The 17,705-nt window shown below is 62.1% G+C and overlaps 2 protein-coding genes across 3 annotated transcripts; one reads left to right on the top strand and one right to left on the bottom strand.

Annotated features, from left to right (window-relative positions):
* Positions 1-693: 693 nt before the first annotated feature.
* On the bottom strand, positions 694-8,809 carry TMEM129 (transmembrane protein 129, E3 ubiquitin ligase). 2 transcript variants are annotated; one of them, XM_090267180.1, is made up of 4 exons: positions 8,568-8,809; positions 3,145-3,619; positions 2,308-2,467; positions 694-2,174 (listed from the first exon to the last, which is right to left on the bottom strand). In XM_090267180.1, exons 1-4 carry the CDS (start codon positions 8,674-8,676, stop codon positions 1,926-1,928), a joined length of 993 nt encoding a protein of 330 aa, XP_090123306.1. In that variant the 5' UTR covers positions 8,677-8,809; the 3' UTR covers positions 694-1,925. The 2 variants fall into 2 exon arrangements, with proteins under 2 accessions (XP_090123306.1, XP_090123305.1); XM_090267179.1 differs by lacking the exon at positions 8,568-8,809 and adding an exon at positions 6,523-6,945.
* TACC3 (transforming acidic coiled-coil containing protein 3) lies at positions 7,248-17,350 on the top strand. The gene is made up of 16 exons (XM_090267181.1): positions 7,248-7,360; positions 8,828-8,990; positions 9,155-9,297; positions 11,133-11,996; positions 12,582-12,657; positions 12,824-12,977; positions 13,934-13,986; positions 14,325-14,427; positions 14,794-14,888; positions 15,039-15,125; positions 15,442-15,518; positions 15,609-15,652; positions 15,935-16,095; positions 16,655-16,761; positions 16,844-16,964; positions 17,145-17,350. The coding sequence occupies exons 2-16, from the start codon at positions 8,829-8,831 to the stop codon at positions 17,208-17,210; spliced, it is 2,313 nt and encodes a 770-aa protein (XP_090123307.1). The 5' UTR covers positions 7,248-7,360; position 8,828; the 3' UTR covers positions 17,211-17,350.
* The last annotated feature ends 355 nt before the right edge of the window (positions 17,351-17,705 follow it).

Below are 17,705 nucleotides of genomic sequence, written 5' to 3'. Positions count from 1 at the left end.
GCAAGTCTGCGGCCGCTGGTGAGCCCCCACGGCTGCCGGCGCCGCGCCTCGCCGGGTCCCGCCCCTGCGCACGCTCCGTCGGCCGCGCCCAGCGCCGCCCGCGCCCCACCCAGCAGAACCCTGGCCAGTGAGGGGAAGGCCCAGGGGCACGCGGAACCCCGAGTTTATGCTGCACTCGTTGGTGTTAGAGACGTATCCGCTTGGGAGTGCGCTTGCTTCTTCGCGCGTGCAGCCCTGTGTGCCCCGGGCCGGGACCCAGCCGCAACCCAGCGAGCCACCGGCCAGGGCTGGTTCCCGATGGCTTGTTTGTAGCGCTGTCTTCGCCGTGTCTCGGGCCCGGCAGCAAGTGTCGGGGAGCTCGCCCTGAGCCTGGGTAACAGGCCCTGGCTGTCCTCCAGGGCCACCCGGACACCCCGCAGGGCGTGGGCGAGAGCACAGGGAGGGAGGCCCGGGTCAGCAGGGCCGCCTGAGCCCCACGCTGACCTTGACCCCTGGAGGCCTGCCCACCAGCCCCTCAACCCGAACCCCAAGCCCGGGGGCTCTGGAGATGGGCTGCCGCCGCACCTGCCTCCCCTCGTCCTTATTTTGAGCACAAGCCCCGCACAGGAGGGGACAGGGCGCTACTTTAAAGATGGCTTCTCCCCAACGGTTACCAAAGCTGGAACCTCAGAGAAACAATCCACTCAGAGAAAGGACGTTTAACTTTTTATTGAACATTACGCTGCCTGGCCACAGCAGACTTCTCTTCATAAAACCGGACAACTTCCTTTTGGAGTAAACGCCCTCCATGCCGGCCCAGGTGGAGGCTGGGAGTGACTCCTGGGCGCCCCTCAAGTGCCTTCCCTTCCTGAGCACCCCGGGGGTCCACACCTTCTCTGCTCCCAAATCCCTGAGGTTCAGCATAGCTGTGGGTGTGCTGGACCAGCTGGGTCCATCACCGCTGCTTCAAGTGGCCAGTTTTAGGGGGGCTTAAGGGTCACGAGGCTGAGGGCTCGAGCAGCCACAAGGTCAGAGCTGTGCGTGGCACTGCCCTCCTGCCTCTCCGCCCGCACAGTGGGGATTGGTAGGACCCCAATCAGTGCCTTGACCCCTGGGCATGTCCCCTTGTGAGCCAGGTGGGTGCTGTGGGCTGTGGCCAGTCCTGCGCAGTGTCCTGACAAGTGTGTGTGGATGGAGGACGTCACTGGGGCTCTGTTTTCAGCTCAGTGCCCCCCCCAGCCAGGAATCTGAAGCCTGGCTCTTCCCAGGACTCTCGGGGGCAGCAGAAGGCACGTAGGCAATGACCCTCCAGGGGGTGAGTGGCTCCAGGGGACACAGCAACTGAAAGCGGCCAGTCCCTTCTAGCCTCTGATGGGAGCCCAGAGTCCCCGAGGGCAGGGAGCAAGTAGGGGCCACCTCATCCCAGAGCAGCAACCAGCAAGCCCCAACTGGTGCTGTCACCGTGCACTGCCACCCTAGGCCTCCCTGCCACCATCAGGTTCTGCCCTCAGTCCTCAGAGCAGCCTGCATGGGGCCAGCAGCCAGCGTAGGGACAGAAGCAGGAGTGACCACAGCCCATCTCAGATGAATCTGCATCTGGCATGTAACCAAGGGGCAGGTGTGCTCCATAAAATTAAGGCAAGTGGCCCAGGTTAGGGCCATCTGGGACAGACCCCAGGGTCTCCAAAAGGCAGTTCAAGGGGCCCGGAATGCTCTGGAGACAGGCCTATGCCATGGTCTGTGACCTGTATCCAACCATATCGAGGAGCAGGAAATGAAGGCAGCAGGGCCCCCAAAGAACCATCCCACAGCCGCTGCCCAAACGTCAGCAGAGAACTTCCTTTCTTAAAAAAAGCCCCTGTCCTTCTGCAGCTGAATAAGGAGCCCTGCGCCTGGAAGCCTGGCTGTCCCCCGAGGAAGCAGTGGCCATTCCCTCGCCCAGCCTCTCAGCGCACGGCACACACGTCCAGGATGCAGAAGCGTGCACGGCAGGTGGGGCAGGGCACGCGGCTGGCCAGCCAGGTGTCAGGGTGCTGCGGGTCCTGGCGGCTGGCGAACCACTTGCCCATGCAGGTGAGGCACCACATGGGGCGGCAGTAGCACTGCTGGCACTCTCCCTCGGCTGCTTCCTGGCAGGTCTTCACCAGCTTCACGCTAGCACGTGTCTGCATGCAGCCGATGCATGCCTCCAGCTCCTGTGGGCAGCCCAAGAGGGTCATAGGAGACCGCCAGACACCCCAAGGGGCCCCCCGCTTCCACCCCAGGGCCTTGGCCCGTGGGAGCCCAGCAGCAGGAACCTACCCACCACCCTGCCGCCCAGCCCCCTACCTGGCTGCTAGGGACCGAGTAGGCTGGGTTGACCTCCACCAGGGAGGCAAACGTCTCCAGGAACAGGTCACCCAGGCTCTGGTGGATGACCACGTGAGCGGCTCTGCGGATTGGCGCCCGGAGCTTCTCACACAGCTCGCCATACTCCGTGGAGTTCAGCCTGCACAAAGGGGGTGCTGCTGAGCTGAGGCCACTGGACCCAGACCCCTCCGCAGGGCAGGACCCTGGGACAAACATCGGGGAGACTGAGACTGCACCCTCAGGGTGACCAGTGCGCTCACAAACAAATGGAACATGGAAGGTCAGGCACAGCCCAGCTGCCCAGTGAAAACCGGCCAGCAAAGACGGCCGTAAGGCCAGGCCCACAGACCCGGCCCCACCTGGTTGCCCCCATGGGACAGAGTGAGAGAGAGGGAGAGGGAAGGAGGGAGGGAGGATTGCAGCTGAGACGGAGCCTCGCCCTTGGCAGGTTCAGGAACAAATTTGTCCCAGCAGGCGCCTGGCAGGCTGGCCACGGCCTGCACAGGACAAGAGGACCCCGACTCTAGCCTGAGCCTCCGAGGTGAGGCAGCCACCAGGCTTCTGTCCTGTCCCGTCCCTAGAGGTCCCAGTGCTCTCCTGAGAAAGGCAGAAGGCAGTGTGGACAACAGGGAAGGTGGGTACCCGTGAGGCACAGAGGGTACAGGGCCAGGAAAGAGGCCAGGGCTGGGTGACAGGAGCCCTGAGCGAAGGTCACACTGGAGGGCCACTCCCCCCATCACTGCCTCCCGGAGGGACACAAAGACCAGAGCAGGTGCCAGCTGGGCACAGGCCCCGCCCCACCACAGGCACACCTACCGGATGTCAAAGGCCTGCACAGCCGGGCTGCCACCGGCCACGTGGATGGTGAGGAGCTGCACAGGCAAGTGTGAGTCCGGCGAAAGCTCGTGCTGCTGGGACCCCGTCACGGTCAGGTGCACATCCTGCTGCTGGGCCACGTGTACACGGTACGTGGTCACCTTCATCACCCACGTGTCTGTCACGATCACACGGGCACCCGGTGCCCCTGTGGCAAACTTGTCGATCCGCCGGAACTCAGTGTTGACAGAGGAAGCGACGGCCTGCCAGCCCGACTGTGGGAGGGCATAGAGGGCCAGGGTGCGGGCCAGTGGGTGGCGGGCCCACCCATCCCAGCACCAGTAAGAGATGAGGGTGCAGGCAATGGTGGGCAAAAGCACCGCCAGCAGGAAGAAGAACCGCCAGGCCTCTGGGGCCTGGCCTGGGGAGAAAAGCCGCTTTTCCGAGGCTGCAAAGCACATGCCCACGTAGTAGCCTGCAAAGGACAGGGCGGCCTCAGTCGGAGTCAGACTGCCAGGCCCTCCCTCCCCGTCCCCTGGAGGTGCCCACTGAGGGCCACAGACCTGTCCCTGCACCTCACAGGGGGCTACTTCCTCTCATCCCCGGCCCGAGGCCTGACGTCAGAGCCCCAGGCCAGATGGGTCTTACCCACCACAGCTGCGCTGGCTCAGCCGCTGCCCACGGCAGCGATACCAAAAGCACTGTTAACCTGCCGCTTTAGTTTTACACACGTGAGTACTGAAAAAACTAGCAAAACCTAGAAAGGCAAAAATAAATACATGATCTGGTGTCACCCAACAGGGAGTGGCCCACTGGCCATCTCCTTGGCCTCTTGACCGCACCCCCTCTGAGGAGGCAGATCAGTGTGGCCCACCGTAGCTGGGATGTCATGTGCCAGAGAAACAAGCAAAGGAGAACGGGGCACGTCGCACCAGATGGGGAGCCAGGGCCCGCCCGGACATCGCAGGCCAGCCGGGCCAGCCGGCATGTTGAAACGAGTGAGGCAGGCAGGCGGTCAAGGGCGGCACCGGAGGGCTTGAGGTCTCAAGATGATTAGTAAAGGTTGTGGTCAGGGGAGCCATGACGTTTTAGGGTAATCTGTTGTGTGGCAGTACTTACTGTGCCTATAAAGTTTCAAAGCTTTTCCAAACAAACTTTAAAGGAAACAAAATACAAGGCCCTGTGTCTAGCCACAAGACAGGCTTCACCAACATGTTGACAGTCACCAGATGGGAGGGGCCTGGGGGTTGTGGCTCAGTGGGTTGGGCATCCTCCCAAAAAACAAAGGGTTGTAGGTTCAGTTCCTGGTCAGGGAGTACGAGACAACCAGCCAACGTTCCTTTCCCTCTTTCTTCATCCCTACTCCTCTCTCTAAGAATAAATAAGTCTTGAAAGAAAGAAAAAACTGGTAGTTACAGAATAGTCAGGGGAGCCCTGGCCAGGTGGGTCAGAGGGTTGGACCATCATCCCTGCACCAAAAGGCTGCAGGTTTGATTCCTGGTCAGGGCACAGACCTAGGTTGCAGGTTTGAGCCCCAGTTCAGGCGGGTATGGGGGACAACCAATCGTTTTTCTCTCACATCGATGTTTCTCTCTCTCTAAAAATCAATAAACATTTCCTCAAGTGAGGATCAAAAACAAAAAAGAATAATCAGGGGAACTTCAAGTACACAGCACAGGGAATAGAGCCAGTAATACTGTATCAATTATGTGTGGTGCCAGGTGGGTGTAATCACTTCATTTTTAAAAGATTTTATTTATTTTTAGAGAGGGGGAGGGAGGGAGAGACACAAACATCAATGTGTGGTTGCCTGTAGGGAACGGTGACAGCTGGAGTCACAAAAGGAAGGCCAACTCGCTTGGCCAGGACCAGGTATTTGCAAGGTCCTGCCTGAGTGTCTACATTTGCTGATGGGTCAGGTACTTGCAAGGTCTTGCCTGACTGACTCCGTCTGCAACATGCAGCCTTTTGATAAGGAAAGCTGGAGCCCTGGGGGCTGGAAACAAAGCAGGAGCAGGGAACGTCCTGACCATTAGATTAGAGCAGGAGCTGCTTGCAAGATATCTGAGAACACTCCGCCTACAACTTTCTCAGGAGTTTCTCATCAGTTTCGTTTCTTAGAAGTTTCACTTGTTAGTTTTACGTCCTGACTGGTGATGTCAGTAGCTGATGGAATGGAACATTATAAATAAACTTGGAGGACTCAGGCCGGTGTCATTGTCTCTCCATCCGAGGGCAATGGACCACCTGACCCCTGCTTTGCTTTAATCTTGTGTCTGTTTTTCTTTTAATCTCCAGGTTGCCCCCCTCTCTGGTACCTTAGGTTTCGACATCGAGCTGCATGGGTCGCGGCAGTTGCCCTTCATGTGCCCGGCCCGCAACCCAGGCCTGTGCCCTGACTGGGAGTCGAACCGCTGACCCTTTAGGTTCACAGGCAGGTGTTCAGTCCACTGAGCGACACCTGCCACGGCTGTGCTCACTTCTTAAGGTTTATAAACGTCTAATCACTAGGTTGTACACCTGAAACTAATACAACACAGTACATTGAAAACTAAGGAAGTATTAAGACAGGCTCCACCAACTCCTCCAGGTGTGGCCTCCTTGAATCATCCCGCCTGGAGTTCTGGTTTCCCACAGACAGTCCCCAGGCGCTTCCGGCTCAGCGAGAGGCGGGGTCCTGCTGGCTGCTCCCCACACCCACCAGGGCTGCTGCTTCCAACTGCCAGCTGAAAACCCCTCCCTGGGTCCACAGGGCTGCAGAGGGGGCCGGCCACCAGCCACCTGCTGTCCCAAGCCTGTTTCTATCCCCAAGTTCTCCAGATATCCCCTGCCTGGTACCCCACTCTTCTGCCAGTCCCCCGACCAATCAGCTGACAGACTCGCCTCCCAGAGGCCTGCTAACAACTGGGTCACTGCCCACCACAGCCCCTGGGCAAGGTCTGAGCATCCTGGCCACACGCAGGCTTTCCACTCTCTGCACCCCTGACACCCCCGAGGTGGTGTCAATGCATGTCTGCCTGCCCTTCCCACACCCACCTTCCAAGGCCAAGGGCACTTCCGCTCTGTTGGAATCATTTAACTTAAGCCCCTCTCCTGGGACTGCCGCCTAGTGTTCGCGACCTGCCCCAGCCGGGCGAAACATCCCCTCCCCGAGGCACTGAGTCTGCCATCTGCAAACGACCAGCTGCCGCCAGCAGGGAACACACAGACGGCTCGCAACAGCCTCAGCTCTCGGGGGGACCGGAACCCTCCCCCAAGACAGTGGCCCCGCAGCTCGGCCACCTCTGGGGCTTCAGAGCTCCGTTGAGAGCCCCGGCCCGCGCGGCCGCTTCCGCCCAGCAGGCAAGGCAACACCGGCCGAGAGTGGGGGGGCCTCACCCAGGGGCAGCAGCGAATGGCAGAACAGCGTGGCGGCCGTGCGGCGCAGATGGTAGGACACGAAGGCGGCGTCCTCGCTGCCCAGCCAGCCCGACAGCAGGTTCTGCACCGTGAGCCCCGCCGAGTGGAACTCGGTGGGCGTGAACACGAAGCACACGGCGAACACCAGATACGCCAGAGTGAAAGTGACCTCGGGGCTGTCCATCGCGCCGCCGCCCACGGCGCGAGCAGGCCCCAGCGTCCCGGTCCGCTAGGCGCCGATGCGGCGCGCGGTGCACTGGGAGATGGAGTCCCGCCACGGGCCGGCGAGAGGCATTCTGGGAGGTGGAGTCCGCGCGCCCTGGATACAGCCCTGAGTCGTGAGCGGCCACCCGGTCCTCGCGCGCGCTCGGCTCCCCCTCCAGACCCGCCTTGCACGCGGGGCTGCACCTGGTCTCGTTTTACAGCTGGGGAAGCTGAGACGCGGGCAAGCGGCTCTCAGGCCCCAGCCTCTCCGCACAGCGGAGACCGAGACCCCGGGTCGGCAGAGAGCGCCGCATCACCACCAGTCCTCGAGCAGCTCTCCCCCTTCACGTGCCCGGCAAAGCCCAGCTCCCTAAGACTTCCGGCTCCGGCCGCGGCCAGAGCGCCCCTCACGCCGGAAACACCGCCTCCGGCTCGCTGGAGGGGCGTGGCTTGCCGGCACGTCCTCCAATCGGCCGCTGACTCCCCGTGCGTCCCGACCGCGCGCTGATTGGCTGCCCGCGCCAAACGTCGGTATTTGAATCGGTGGCAGGCGGACTGACTCCGGGACTCGGCGCCTCCCGCTGCTCCCTCGATTGCGCGCGGCGGCCGGCAGGTAAGGCGGTGGGATCCCGGGTTCCCGAGTTCGCGGCTCTGTCGCAGCCTTCAGCCCTTCTGGTGGCTGGCGGGCGCCGCCCGATGTCCGTCCCTAACGCCAGCCATCCCTCCCTGGGGCCCCTCCTCCCCGAGCCCGCCGCGGGTTCTGGTCACCGGCCTCCGCTGCTCCTCCGTCTGCTCAGCTCTTCCCCAGAACAGCTCGTCCGTCGGGCGCGGCCCGCGGCCCTCCCCCTTGCTCCCCCGGGACCCCGTCCCACCTCAAATTCCACACGTAGCGGCTCCTGGCGGGGACGCGTCTCCGCCCCGCCCCCAGCCCCCTGCGGACGCCCCGCGCCCGCCTCCTCCCTCGAGGGCCGCCGCAGCTGGGAGCCCTTACCCCGTCCCCAGCACTGGCTCCAGCTGCGCCCGCCGCGATGCCTGGGCGCGCGTCCTCCCCACCGCAGTACGCGGGCGGCCTCTGCTTGCCAGCCCCACCCCCCGCCTTGGTCCGCGGCGCCAGGAGCCGAGCCTGAAAGAAGCCACCAGCGCTGTGCTGCCCTCTTCCCGGGCAGGAGACTGAAGGAAGGCGCCCCTGCCCCGTTTCACCCACTTGCTCAGGCCAGAAACCCAAGAGTCACCCTTGACGTCTCTTTCCTGCTTCCTCGCTGAGCGCAGCGGCCCGCTGGTCAAGCCATGGCTGACCCCTGTTCCCGCGGCCCGCTCCCCGCCCGCATGCCCTCCGAGGCCTCTTGTCCCGGCCACCCCATCCCTTCTTTCCAGGCCGCCCAGCTCCCCCGGCCTTGCCCCTCCAGCACAGCCCCTAGAGGCCCCACCCCCAGCAGGGGTCCCGGTGTCCCTGGGCAGCTCCATGCCCAGTGCTCTGGCAGCTTCTAGATTGGGGCTCTCGTAGTGGTGACCGCCCCAAGGACTGTGGGAAGGAAGGGTGTGCTGCTCTAGGGCCTTCTGGGCCTGACCGGAGGCCCCTGGTGTGTTTCTGAGACTCAGGCCCTGAGTCTCCTCAACTCTCTGCCCAGTACTCTGGCGCCGCCCTGCTTTGGCCTTCTCCAGCTCCTCCGGGCCTCCGCCCTCCTGCTGCCCCCTGGTCCCCACTGCCCAGCCCTGTGCCTTTCTGTCCTCTCATAACGTGGCCACCTCCTCCAGCCAAGGCCCCTGGGGGGGACCAGGCTTCCTCTGCCTCCTCCAGTTGCCTCCAGGACAGCACTTACCTGTCTGCTGACTTACCCACGGAGTTCCCGAGTGAGAACCCAGCCCTTCCTCCTCACTGAAGGCTCCTCTAGCTCTTGGCCCTGGGAGGTGGAGGCTCCCCAGCCCCATTGAGGAGTCATAGTCCCCTGAAGTGGGACAGGGGCTGCCTGACAGGGACAGTGCCTGAGGTGTGGCCCCCTGCAGGGGCAGCTCTCACTGTCACATCCGTGCCTCAGGGCAGTGATGCCCTCACAGTGACACAGACTGCCCCCCTCTCCAGAATGAGCCTGCTGATCTTCAATGACGAAAATGTCATGGGTGACAAAAGTACAGAGAACTGTGACTTCCTGTTTTCACCACCGGAACTTAGCGGGAGATCGCCTGTTCTCCGTCTGTCACAGAAAGAAAATGTGCCACCCAAGAGCATGGCCAAAGCTATGAAGGTGAGTGTGTTTTGCCCATGTAAGAGTGGTCCTCTGTCACACCTTCGGTCCCCTGGGCCTGCTTTCCTGGTGACTTAACTGAGCTGGCAGGGCAGAGCGTGGTGTAGCCGGTGGTTGAAGACTTGAATTATTGAACAGGTGCTCTTCTCCTCTCTCCCCAGCAGGTGACTTTTCAGACACCTCTGCGGGATCCACAGACACACAGGATCTTAAGTCCGAGCATGAGCAGCAAACTCGAGACTCCTTTTGCTCTGGATGACACCGTTGGATTAGTAAACTTGCATCCAGTTTGGACCCAAAAAGAGAAGTAAGTGTTGGTGCTTTTGACATCCTGCACTTGGTAACGTCTCTGGTGGGCTTGGCAGGACAGCTGTGGTTTGTTGTCTGTCGCCCAGTTTGGTTCCTTGTGGTGGTCACTGTGAGTCTGTGCAGCGTGGGGCCAGAGCGCGTGGCAGTGCTGCGCCCTTGCCAAGAGACTCACTTTGTCTCTCTGACTCCGTACAGTCCTGGCCATGCCTCTGTGGTTTGTATGGGTTTTTTGTGTTTTTGTTTTGGTTTTTCATTAATCCACTGAGGCCTCACTTTTGCTTGCAAGTTAGCGCTGCGTCCTAACGTCAAGCCTTGGAGAAAGCTCACAGATCTTGTTTTTAAAGACAGGAATTGTCTGTGTGTGATCTGGTTGGGATCAAGCACCCTGAGGGATTGGGGTTCAAACACTCAACTGGAACCAAGAGGAGCTGCTCTGGGGCTCCTCGGCCGGTGCAGGTGTTTGGCTCAGGTGCTGGGAGATGGAAGGTACCGCAGCTGCTTCTGCCTCTGCCTGGAATGGGGCTCAGCTGGCGGCGCCTCTCCCGAATCAGGCTGAAGAGACCCAATGGGGGGCTGCCAGGAACCCTCTGCACTCAGAGTCGGGAGGGGCCTCACAGCACTTTTTTGTTCTGACTCTCGCTGATTTGATCTGTTCAAACTTGCTTTTTTGCCCTGGCTGGTGTGGCTCAGTGGGTTGGGTGTCGTCCCACAGACCAAAAGGTCACTGGTTTGATTCCCGGTCAGGGCACAGGCCTGGGTTGTGGGCCAGGTCCCCTGTTGGGGGCGTGTGAGAGGCAACCAATGGATGTCTCTCTCCCTCTCTTTCTCCCTCCCTTCCCCTTTCTCTAAAAATAAGTAACAAGTTTTTTCTTTTCTCCTAAAAATAAACAAACAACTTTTAATTGATTCTAGAGTGAGGGAAAGAAAGGAAGAGAAACATTGATGTGAAGAAGAAACATCAATCAGCTGCCTCTTGCACCCCAACTGGGGACCTGGCCCACAACCCAGGCCTGTGCCCTGACCAGGAATCGAACCAGCAACCTTTCGGCTTGCGGGACGACACCTAAACCACTGAGCCACACCAGCCAGAGCTAAAGCTTGCTTTCTCTTTTAAAGAGTTTACGGACGTACAGAGAGACATCCGAACAAAATACCACTAACACACCCTTCACCAAACTTGAGCAAAACACCTCGGTGCTGTTTTCATTTCCCTGTGGAAGCTTCTTGAGCCTGAATCTGTTTCTCTCCCCAGGTTTCCATGTTATTTTTCAACTTCACTCTGTACTTTTATTTCTTGAAATTCACCTGAAAGAGATTAGAGGGACTCAGATACTGTTCTCTTCTAAGAACCCCAAGAAAGAAGGGGAATCTGGCTGCTCAGGTGCTGCCTCCTGACTTTAGGGTCTGACCTGCTCCAAAGGGCAGAGGCATGGGGGGTGGGGGTGGGGGGCAGGAGAGGACCCAGGCAAGGCGGCCCCAGGAGCTGGGCGCAGCTGTGGCTGCCTCCCTCCTCAGTGGAGAGCTGGTCCCCATGTGCCCTGGCTTTCCCGGCCTGTGTCACTGGGGTCCCAGCTGGAAGTGGGAAAGAGGCTAGCATGGGAACTTGACCTCCGATCATGTGCCTGTCACGCCTCTGCTGTCTCACAGTGGCCCATGGGTCCCCAGGTGGCACGCCAGCTGTGACGTGTGGGAACACATACTTGGAAAAACACATCACAAGGACAGGGGTCACTGAAGATCTTTTTTTTTCCGTGTTTAGCTAATGTTTTCAGTGTAGACAAAAATCTACTGACAAAGCCAGCAGGTTAGTGTTAACTGTGTGTTTCTAAAAAGCCAACAGCTCGCCAAGGAAGCAGACACCAAAACGGCCAGTGGAGGCCCGCAGAGCCCAGCAGTGGCCCGCGCCCACCCACCCCCTGAGGATGGGAGCCCAGCCTCTGAAGACAGGCGTTCCGGCAGCCCTGCCCCTGCTCCCCTGGCCCCGCCGAGTCTTGAACACCGGAATGCACCTCCACCAGGAGTGCCCGACAGCCCTGGGCCGGGCCTGGAGGAAAACCTCAGTTCCTCCTCCCTCGAGAAAAACACCACGTCCACCTCCGAGACCCTAGAAGACCCTGCCAGCAGCACATCCCCGGGCAGAACGGAGGACCCTCACAGAACCACAGGCGAAAGCGTGAACGGACCCCCCGCTCCCTTGGCTGGGGCCAGTTTGCTCCCTGAGACTTGCTCCAAAGAAGCCCGCAGAGAAGAGCCCTTTGCAGACCTGCCTGGGGCCCTGGCCGGTGCGGGGGATGCCTGTGGTCCCAAGGACGCTGGCCTGGGGGACCCCCTGGCGGCAGGAGGGGTCATAGCCCCGGGTCCCCAGAAGGAAGAGGCTGGCGACCAGACGGCCGACTCTGCAAGGAACGGGCCTGAGAGGCTGGAATTTGACTTTCCTGATGACGCCTCCAGCAAAAGGCCTCTGTCACCCAGGAAACTGGAGGAGAGACCAGCGAGGAAGGAAAAGGCCCCCGAGGAGGCGGATGAGGGTTCCGTTCCTCCCCCTCAGGGGTCTTATGACCTGGACTGGGACAAGCTGGATGACCCAAACTTCAACCCGTTCACGGGCGCTGGAGAGGCCTGGCTCCCAGGATGCCCCCCATGCAGGCTAGCAGAGCCAGAGGGACCGGCGGCCGTAGGGGACTCGCCTCCAAGCCAGTGAGTGAGGGGTCGTGTTGGGCAGCTGCTCCGTGGTGCATGTGGGACCAGAATGGCCACCTGTTTGCCCCTGGGCAAGGGCCGCACCCTGCTAGGTCCCTTCGTGGAAAGGTGCCTAGAGGAGACCCCTACAGTCCCAAGGCTGCAGGATTCAGCACCAGCGCCTGTGCAGGGCCCCTCCCCGAGGCTCGAGTCCCCGTGTGCTCCTCCCACACCACTCACTGCTCTGGGGACAGCCACTTAGTTGGTCCTAAGAGCTCTTAGCCAGTGCCCGGTAGTCACTTGCACACAGAGCCCCTAACTGTCCCCAGCTGCCCCCCAGTCCTGGCACTTCCCAGAGAGGCTGCCCCCAAACACACACGCTCAGCCTCTGGATCAGTTTTCTGGTAAAGAGGACAAAGGAATCTTGGGTTGCCGTCTACTGGGTTGGAAAGCCCCCAGAGCTCCCGCCTGCTTCTGAGTCCCCCATCAAGGCTCGTGTTCCCTTGCAGGTTGCCTGGCTTTCTAGGGAAAGGTGCACAGGGCAGGTGGCAGTTCAATGCCTGGGGGTGGGTGGCACAGGCCCTGTTGACCTCATCTCTTAAGGCAGGTGCCTCCGGTCTCAGCAGACGGCACATCTGTGACGCAGACGGCAGCAGGGGCCCCGGGGACTGCGGGCGAGGTACAGTGTGTGCCTGAGCGTGAGCACGTCGTGATAAGGCAGGGCGAGGCCCGGGGGGGGGGTGCCTCCCTGCCCCTCACCTGGATGAGGCTGGGTGCGGCAGAAACCCCACCTGGGACCCCCGACTTCTGCGAGATGCTCACACTGAGCCGCCGTCACCTTCCAGGAGGGAACCGACACTTCTCCCGGGGCAGCACCCGCCTCCAGCTGTCCGGACAGCGAGGCCTCAGCCTCGCCCGCTGCCCCAGCGACCCCCGGTTTGCAGGCGCCGGAGCCGGCTTCGGACCTGAGTGAGGAGCACTTCCGAGACCCAGCGGAGGGTATGTTGTCCCAGGTGTCACTGTCTTCCCTGCTGTCGGGCCGGCCATGAGCGCATGTGTGGAGTGGCGTGTGCAGGCATCTCGGTTCCCGACCTCAGTGAGGCCCCGCACAGGACGTGGCTCTGCCAGGGGACGGTGGGCTTTCCCACGGGGTCTGCACAGTGTTGCCCCCAGAGCAGGCCGGGCCTGCTCGCCCACGTCCTCAGTACACACGTTCTAACATCCTGGTTCCACCCTCCCCGCGGGGATGGCGCTGCCTGTCCTCTGGTTTGCGTCCCCCAGTGACGACATGGAGCACTTGTGTGCGTCTGCAGAGAAATGGCCGCTCAAGTCCGGCGGTGGCAATTTGTCTTTGGTTAGTGGGTCTCTCCCACGTTCGCGGGAAGGACACCTGATGAGAGGCGGGGCTTGCAGCAGGTTCTCCCTCCGGGGGCTGCATTCACCTCGCTGGCGGTGGAAGCCAGAGCTGGACTGTGAAGTCCATTTTTGTTTTCTTCTGTTCCGGGGGATTTGGGGGTTTAACCTAGGAGATCATTGCCCAAGTCCTGAAGGCTCATCCTTACGTTTCTTCTGGGCATTTCTAGCTTTAGCGCTTGTCTTAAGTCTTTCCCCACCTCAAGGTAACTTGTACGTGGCACGAGGTGCCCTTCCATTTTTAAGCAAAGGTCATGTCAGAAACTGACAACTTTCCCGGGGTCGTTTTCCTGTGGTTCTCGTCCAGGACAATTTATCCCTCAGGAGATAGTTTTGGTTGTCACACCCACCTGTGCGAAGCCCCACACCAGGATCTGGCCCCATGTGTCATTCATGTGAGGCCAGAGCCCTGTCCAGATGGGCGTGGCGGGGTGGTGGCAGCTCAGGGTTGGCACCGTTGGAGTACTGGGGGCTCTGGGGGCGCGCGCCGCGTGGAGAGGAGGCTGCGGGTGAACAGGCCGGCACTAACGTGCTCCCCTCAGTCCTAGGCTCGGGGGCCGAGGTGGACTACCTGGAGCAGTTCGGGACGTCCCTGGTGAGTGCCCGCCCCACTGCAGCCCGCCCGGGGGTGCGTCTCCATGAGGCCCCACTCCAGAGCAGCCTAAGCCACTGTCCTGGCTCGGCCAGCCCGCAGGGTCCCCGCCTGCATGCTGCGCTGTGCTGGGTCCCGTCCCGCAGCACCTCAGCCTCGGCCCAGGGTCCCCACGAATCCTGCCCCAGGTCCCCGAGTGAACACAAGAGGCTGCTGCGGTCAGGCCCACCTGGGAGGCCTCTCCATGGGCGGGGTCTCCCCAGGCAGTTGGTTGCCTCCCAGGCAGGGCTGTTGTCCGTCAGTGGTGACGGGGACCCCGCTGACATGCCCATCCCCTTCAGTTTAAGGAGTCAGCCCTGCGGAAGCAGTCCTTGTACCTCAAGTTCGACCCGCTCCTGAAGGACAGTCCTGAGAGACCGGCGCCCATCGCCCCCGATGTGGGCAGGTAGGCTGGCGCCTGGTGGGGCTCGCTGGTCAGACGTGCAGGCTGGGGGGCCGGAGGGCGGGGCCGCCGCACGTGGGACTGTGAACAGGAAAAGTTGGGACCGTGACGGTGGGGCGGGGGGGGGTGGGCAGGACAGCGAGACCTGTGAGGGTCTGCTGGCCCTCTGCCCGCTCCTCCGTGCGAGCTCTGGGCACAGTGCCGCCTTCGTGCACGCGTCGCCGGCTGCTTTTGCTCGGGGCCAGGGAGGTCTCCAGGTGCCACAGGCCCTGTGCCCACAAATTCTAAAATGCCGACGCTGGCCCTGGTGGGGAAGCCTGGGCAGACTGTGCTCTAAAGGGAGACTGGGCGTGTGTCCCTCCATTCTGGTTCCAGTGCGCAGGGCGCCGCCGCGCCTTCCTGGGAGAGCCCGCCCGGGGCCCAGCTGCTGGACCTGGACTTCCCAGGAGTGCCGGGCCTGCCCGTGAGTGCTGCCGGGGTGTGTGTGGGTGGGGGTGGGGGGCTTTGTCATCAGGGACCTGAGGCTGAGGGCGGGGGCCACAGGCCACTCCCTGTCTCTGGGCCTCAGGCCAGGCTGAGCGTGGGAGGAGCCTACGCTGCTCTGTCCCCCCAGGTGCTGGGCCCGCCTCCGTGTGTCCTCGGGCCGGGGGCGCCCATCGTGGACCTGCTGCAGTACAGCCAGAAGGACCTGGATGCAGCGGTGAGGCGGGGGCGGGGTGGGGTCTCGGGGGCGGGCACTCGGCCCTGGCCATCGGCCGTGTCACCCAGCTGGCAGACACTCCCAGGCGGCCCCCGCTGGCAGCTGTGCCCTTCCCCGGCCTCGGTGCCCCACAGCCCTGCCCTGCTCTGAGTTAGCTCCGGGGCCGGTAGGACCCCCAGAGCACAGCAGCCCACGAAGGGGAGCTTGATGGGCCCTGACACGTGCACCCCTGGGGGGTCTGGCCTCTCCGTGGGCACCTGCGGGCCCCACCTGGTGACAGCCAGCCGCTGAGGCACGAGGGCTGTGGTCTGTGCAGGTGGAAGCGGTCCAGAAGGAGAACGTGCAGCTGAAGAGCCAGTGTAAGGAGCTGCAGGAGAAGAACCTGGAGATGGGGTGAGGCCTGGGGGCTGGCAAGGCAGCAGGGTCCCGGGGGAGCCCCAGGGAGCCTCCCACGGCGCTCACCCCGGTCTCCCCCCTCCGCAGGAAGGTCATGGACGGGTTTGAGAGCATCGTGTACCAGGCGATGGGTACGTGTAGGCTCCTGGGCCCCCTTCAGAGCCGCAGCACCCACCTCGGCCCCTCGGGTCTTGCTGGACCTGCTGCTGAGGAAATGAACCTCCAGGTCCTGCTCAGGGGGAGCAGGGTGGGGCAGGGTCTCGTCACCTTCCTCCAGCGGAACCTGGGCGTGCCGTGGCCCATGCTGCTGCCACCCTGTCTCCTCCGTCCCGCGGGCCCCGCCTCCTGCTCTCCGTCACCTGTGACAGCAGCGTGGGGGCCGCCCCAACCCTGGGTGCTCTTCTCTGTTCAAGAGGAGGCTCAGAAGCAGAAGGAACTTGCCAAAGCGGAGGTCCAGAAGGTTCTGAAGGAGAAAGGGCAGCTGGCCGAGGAGCTGAGCTCCGTGGAGAAGTCCTTCTCGGATCTCTTCAAGCGGTTTGAGAAGCAGAAGGAGGTGATCGAAGGCTACCGTGCGGTAGGTGGGGCTCGCCCGGCCCCTGCATGGGTCCTGCTGGGCAGGGCCAGTGGCCGAGCTGGGCTGCCCGGTGTCGCCGTCTTGGCACGGCTTAGCCCTGAGCCCAGCTGGCTAGGCTGGCCCTCCCCCCATGCCCTGGTCCCTCACACTTGCTGGGCTGTGAGGCCAGGTCCCCTGGGGGCGGGGGGGGGTGCTGTTCATCTGAGGGACCTGGGCCCGTGACCAGAGGAACAGGAGGGCGCAGCCTAGAGGCAGGACCATGGGTCCAGAGGTGCCCTGGTGACAGCAGGCGCCAGAGAGTCAGCTGCTGCCCTCTGGAGAGACCTGGGCCCAGCCCGACCGCTGTGGCCGCCTGGGTGGGGTGTGCAGGGGTCACACAGGAGGCTCCCAGGCAAGGAACAGCTCTGGTCCCAGGCAGGCTGAGGGGACAGGCAGGGGATCTGTAGGAGGGGTCAAGGGTCAGGCCTGGTGTCCAGGGATGGGGAGGCCTGGGCTGTGTGTGGAGGGGCTATCTCCCAGAGTGGGGACCGGTCAGCAGTAGCGCCCCTCCCCCCTACAGAACGAAGCGTCCCTGAAGAAGTGCGTGGAGGACTACATCGCCAGGATCGAGAAGGAAGGCCAGAGGTACCAGGCGCTGAAGGCCCAGGCGGAGGAGAAGCTCCAGCTGTGAGTGTGGGCTGGTGCGGGGGGGGGTGGGGGGTGCCGCCATGGGAGGAGCGGGAGGCTGAGCCCCCCGGTGCCTGCACAGGGCCAGCGAGGAGATCGCCCAGCTGCGGAGCAAGGCGCAGGCAGAGGCGCTGGCCTTCCAGGCGGGCCTGAGGAAGGAGCAGATGCGCGTCCACTCCCTGGAGAAGGCCGTGGAGCAGAAGGTGGGCAGGTCCAGGAGCGGGCGAGCCCCTGGGTTGGGTAGCTGCCCTGTCGCCAGGGCTGTGTGGCTGCTGGCTCCAGGCAGGGCTGGTGTGCGCCCCGGCCTCCTCTCGGGGCCACCAGGGCCCTGTCGCCACATCTCAGCACCGGGGTGACCCAGGGGCTGGACGTTTCTCCTTCAGACGAAAGAAAACGATGAACTGACCCGGATCTGTGATGACCTCATTTCCAAGATGGAGAAGATCTGATGGGGGTCCCGCCCTGCGCCCCCAGCCTCCTGTCTGTCTGTGTCTGTCTGTTAGACATTTTCTTGTTCTTCTCTGCTCAGCTCACTTTTAAACTAGATTGCTTTAAAAAGATGACTAAATAAAGTTTCCCTTGTGTATCACTGAAGTTGACCTTTTGTTTTAGATTTTATTTATTTTCACTGAGAGGGGAAGGGAGGGAGGAAAAGGGAGAGAAACATGAATGTGTGGTTGCCTCTCGTGCGCCCCCAACTGGGGACCCAGCCTGCAACCCTTTGGTTCATAGGCCGGCGCTCAGTCCACCGACCAGGACTGAAGCTACCCTGCCCTGATTCAAACGAAGGTTTCCAGCTTTGGTGGAATCCACCAGGGCCACTGTCGCCCACACCTCAGCTGCCAGCAGGGCGGGCCACCTGCATCCGAGGGACTCAAGTTTCCGTGTAAAAAAGCAAATGCAAGGTGACGGTCAGCCCCGCTGCGGTGGCCTTGTCCAGGCTC

This window comes from Furipterus horrens, unplaced genomic scaffold (assembly GCF_987537825.1).
Source record: "Furipterus horrens unplaced genomic scaffold, mFurHor1.1.pri manual_scaffold_2, whole genome shotgun sequence".
In the NCBI taxonomy this organism is placed as follows: Eukaryota; Metazoa; Chordata; class Mammalia; order Chiroptera; family Furipteridae; genus Furipterus; species Furipterus horrens.
The sequence above is the reverse complement of the archived record's forward strand: the minus strand, read 5'-3'. Positions and strand labels throughout refer to the sequence as shown.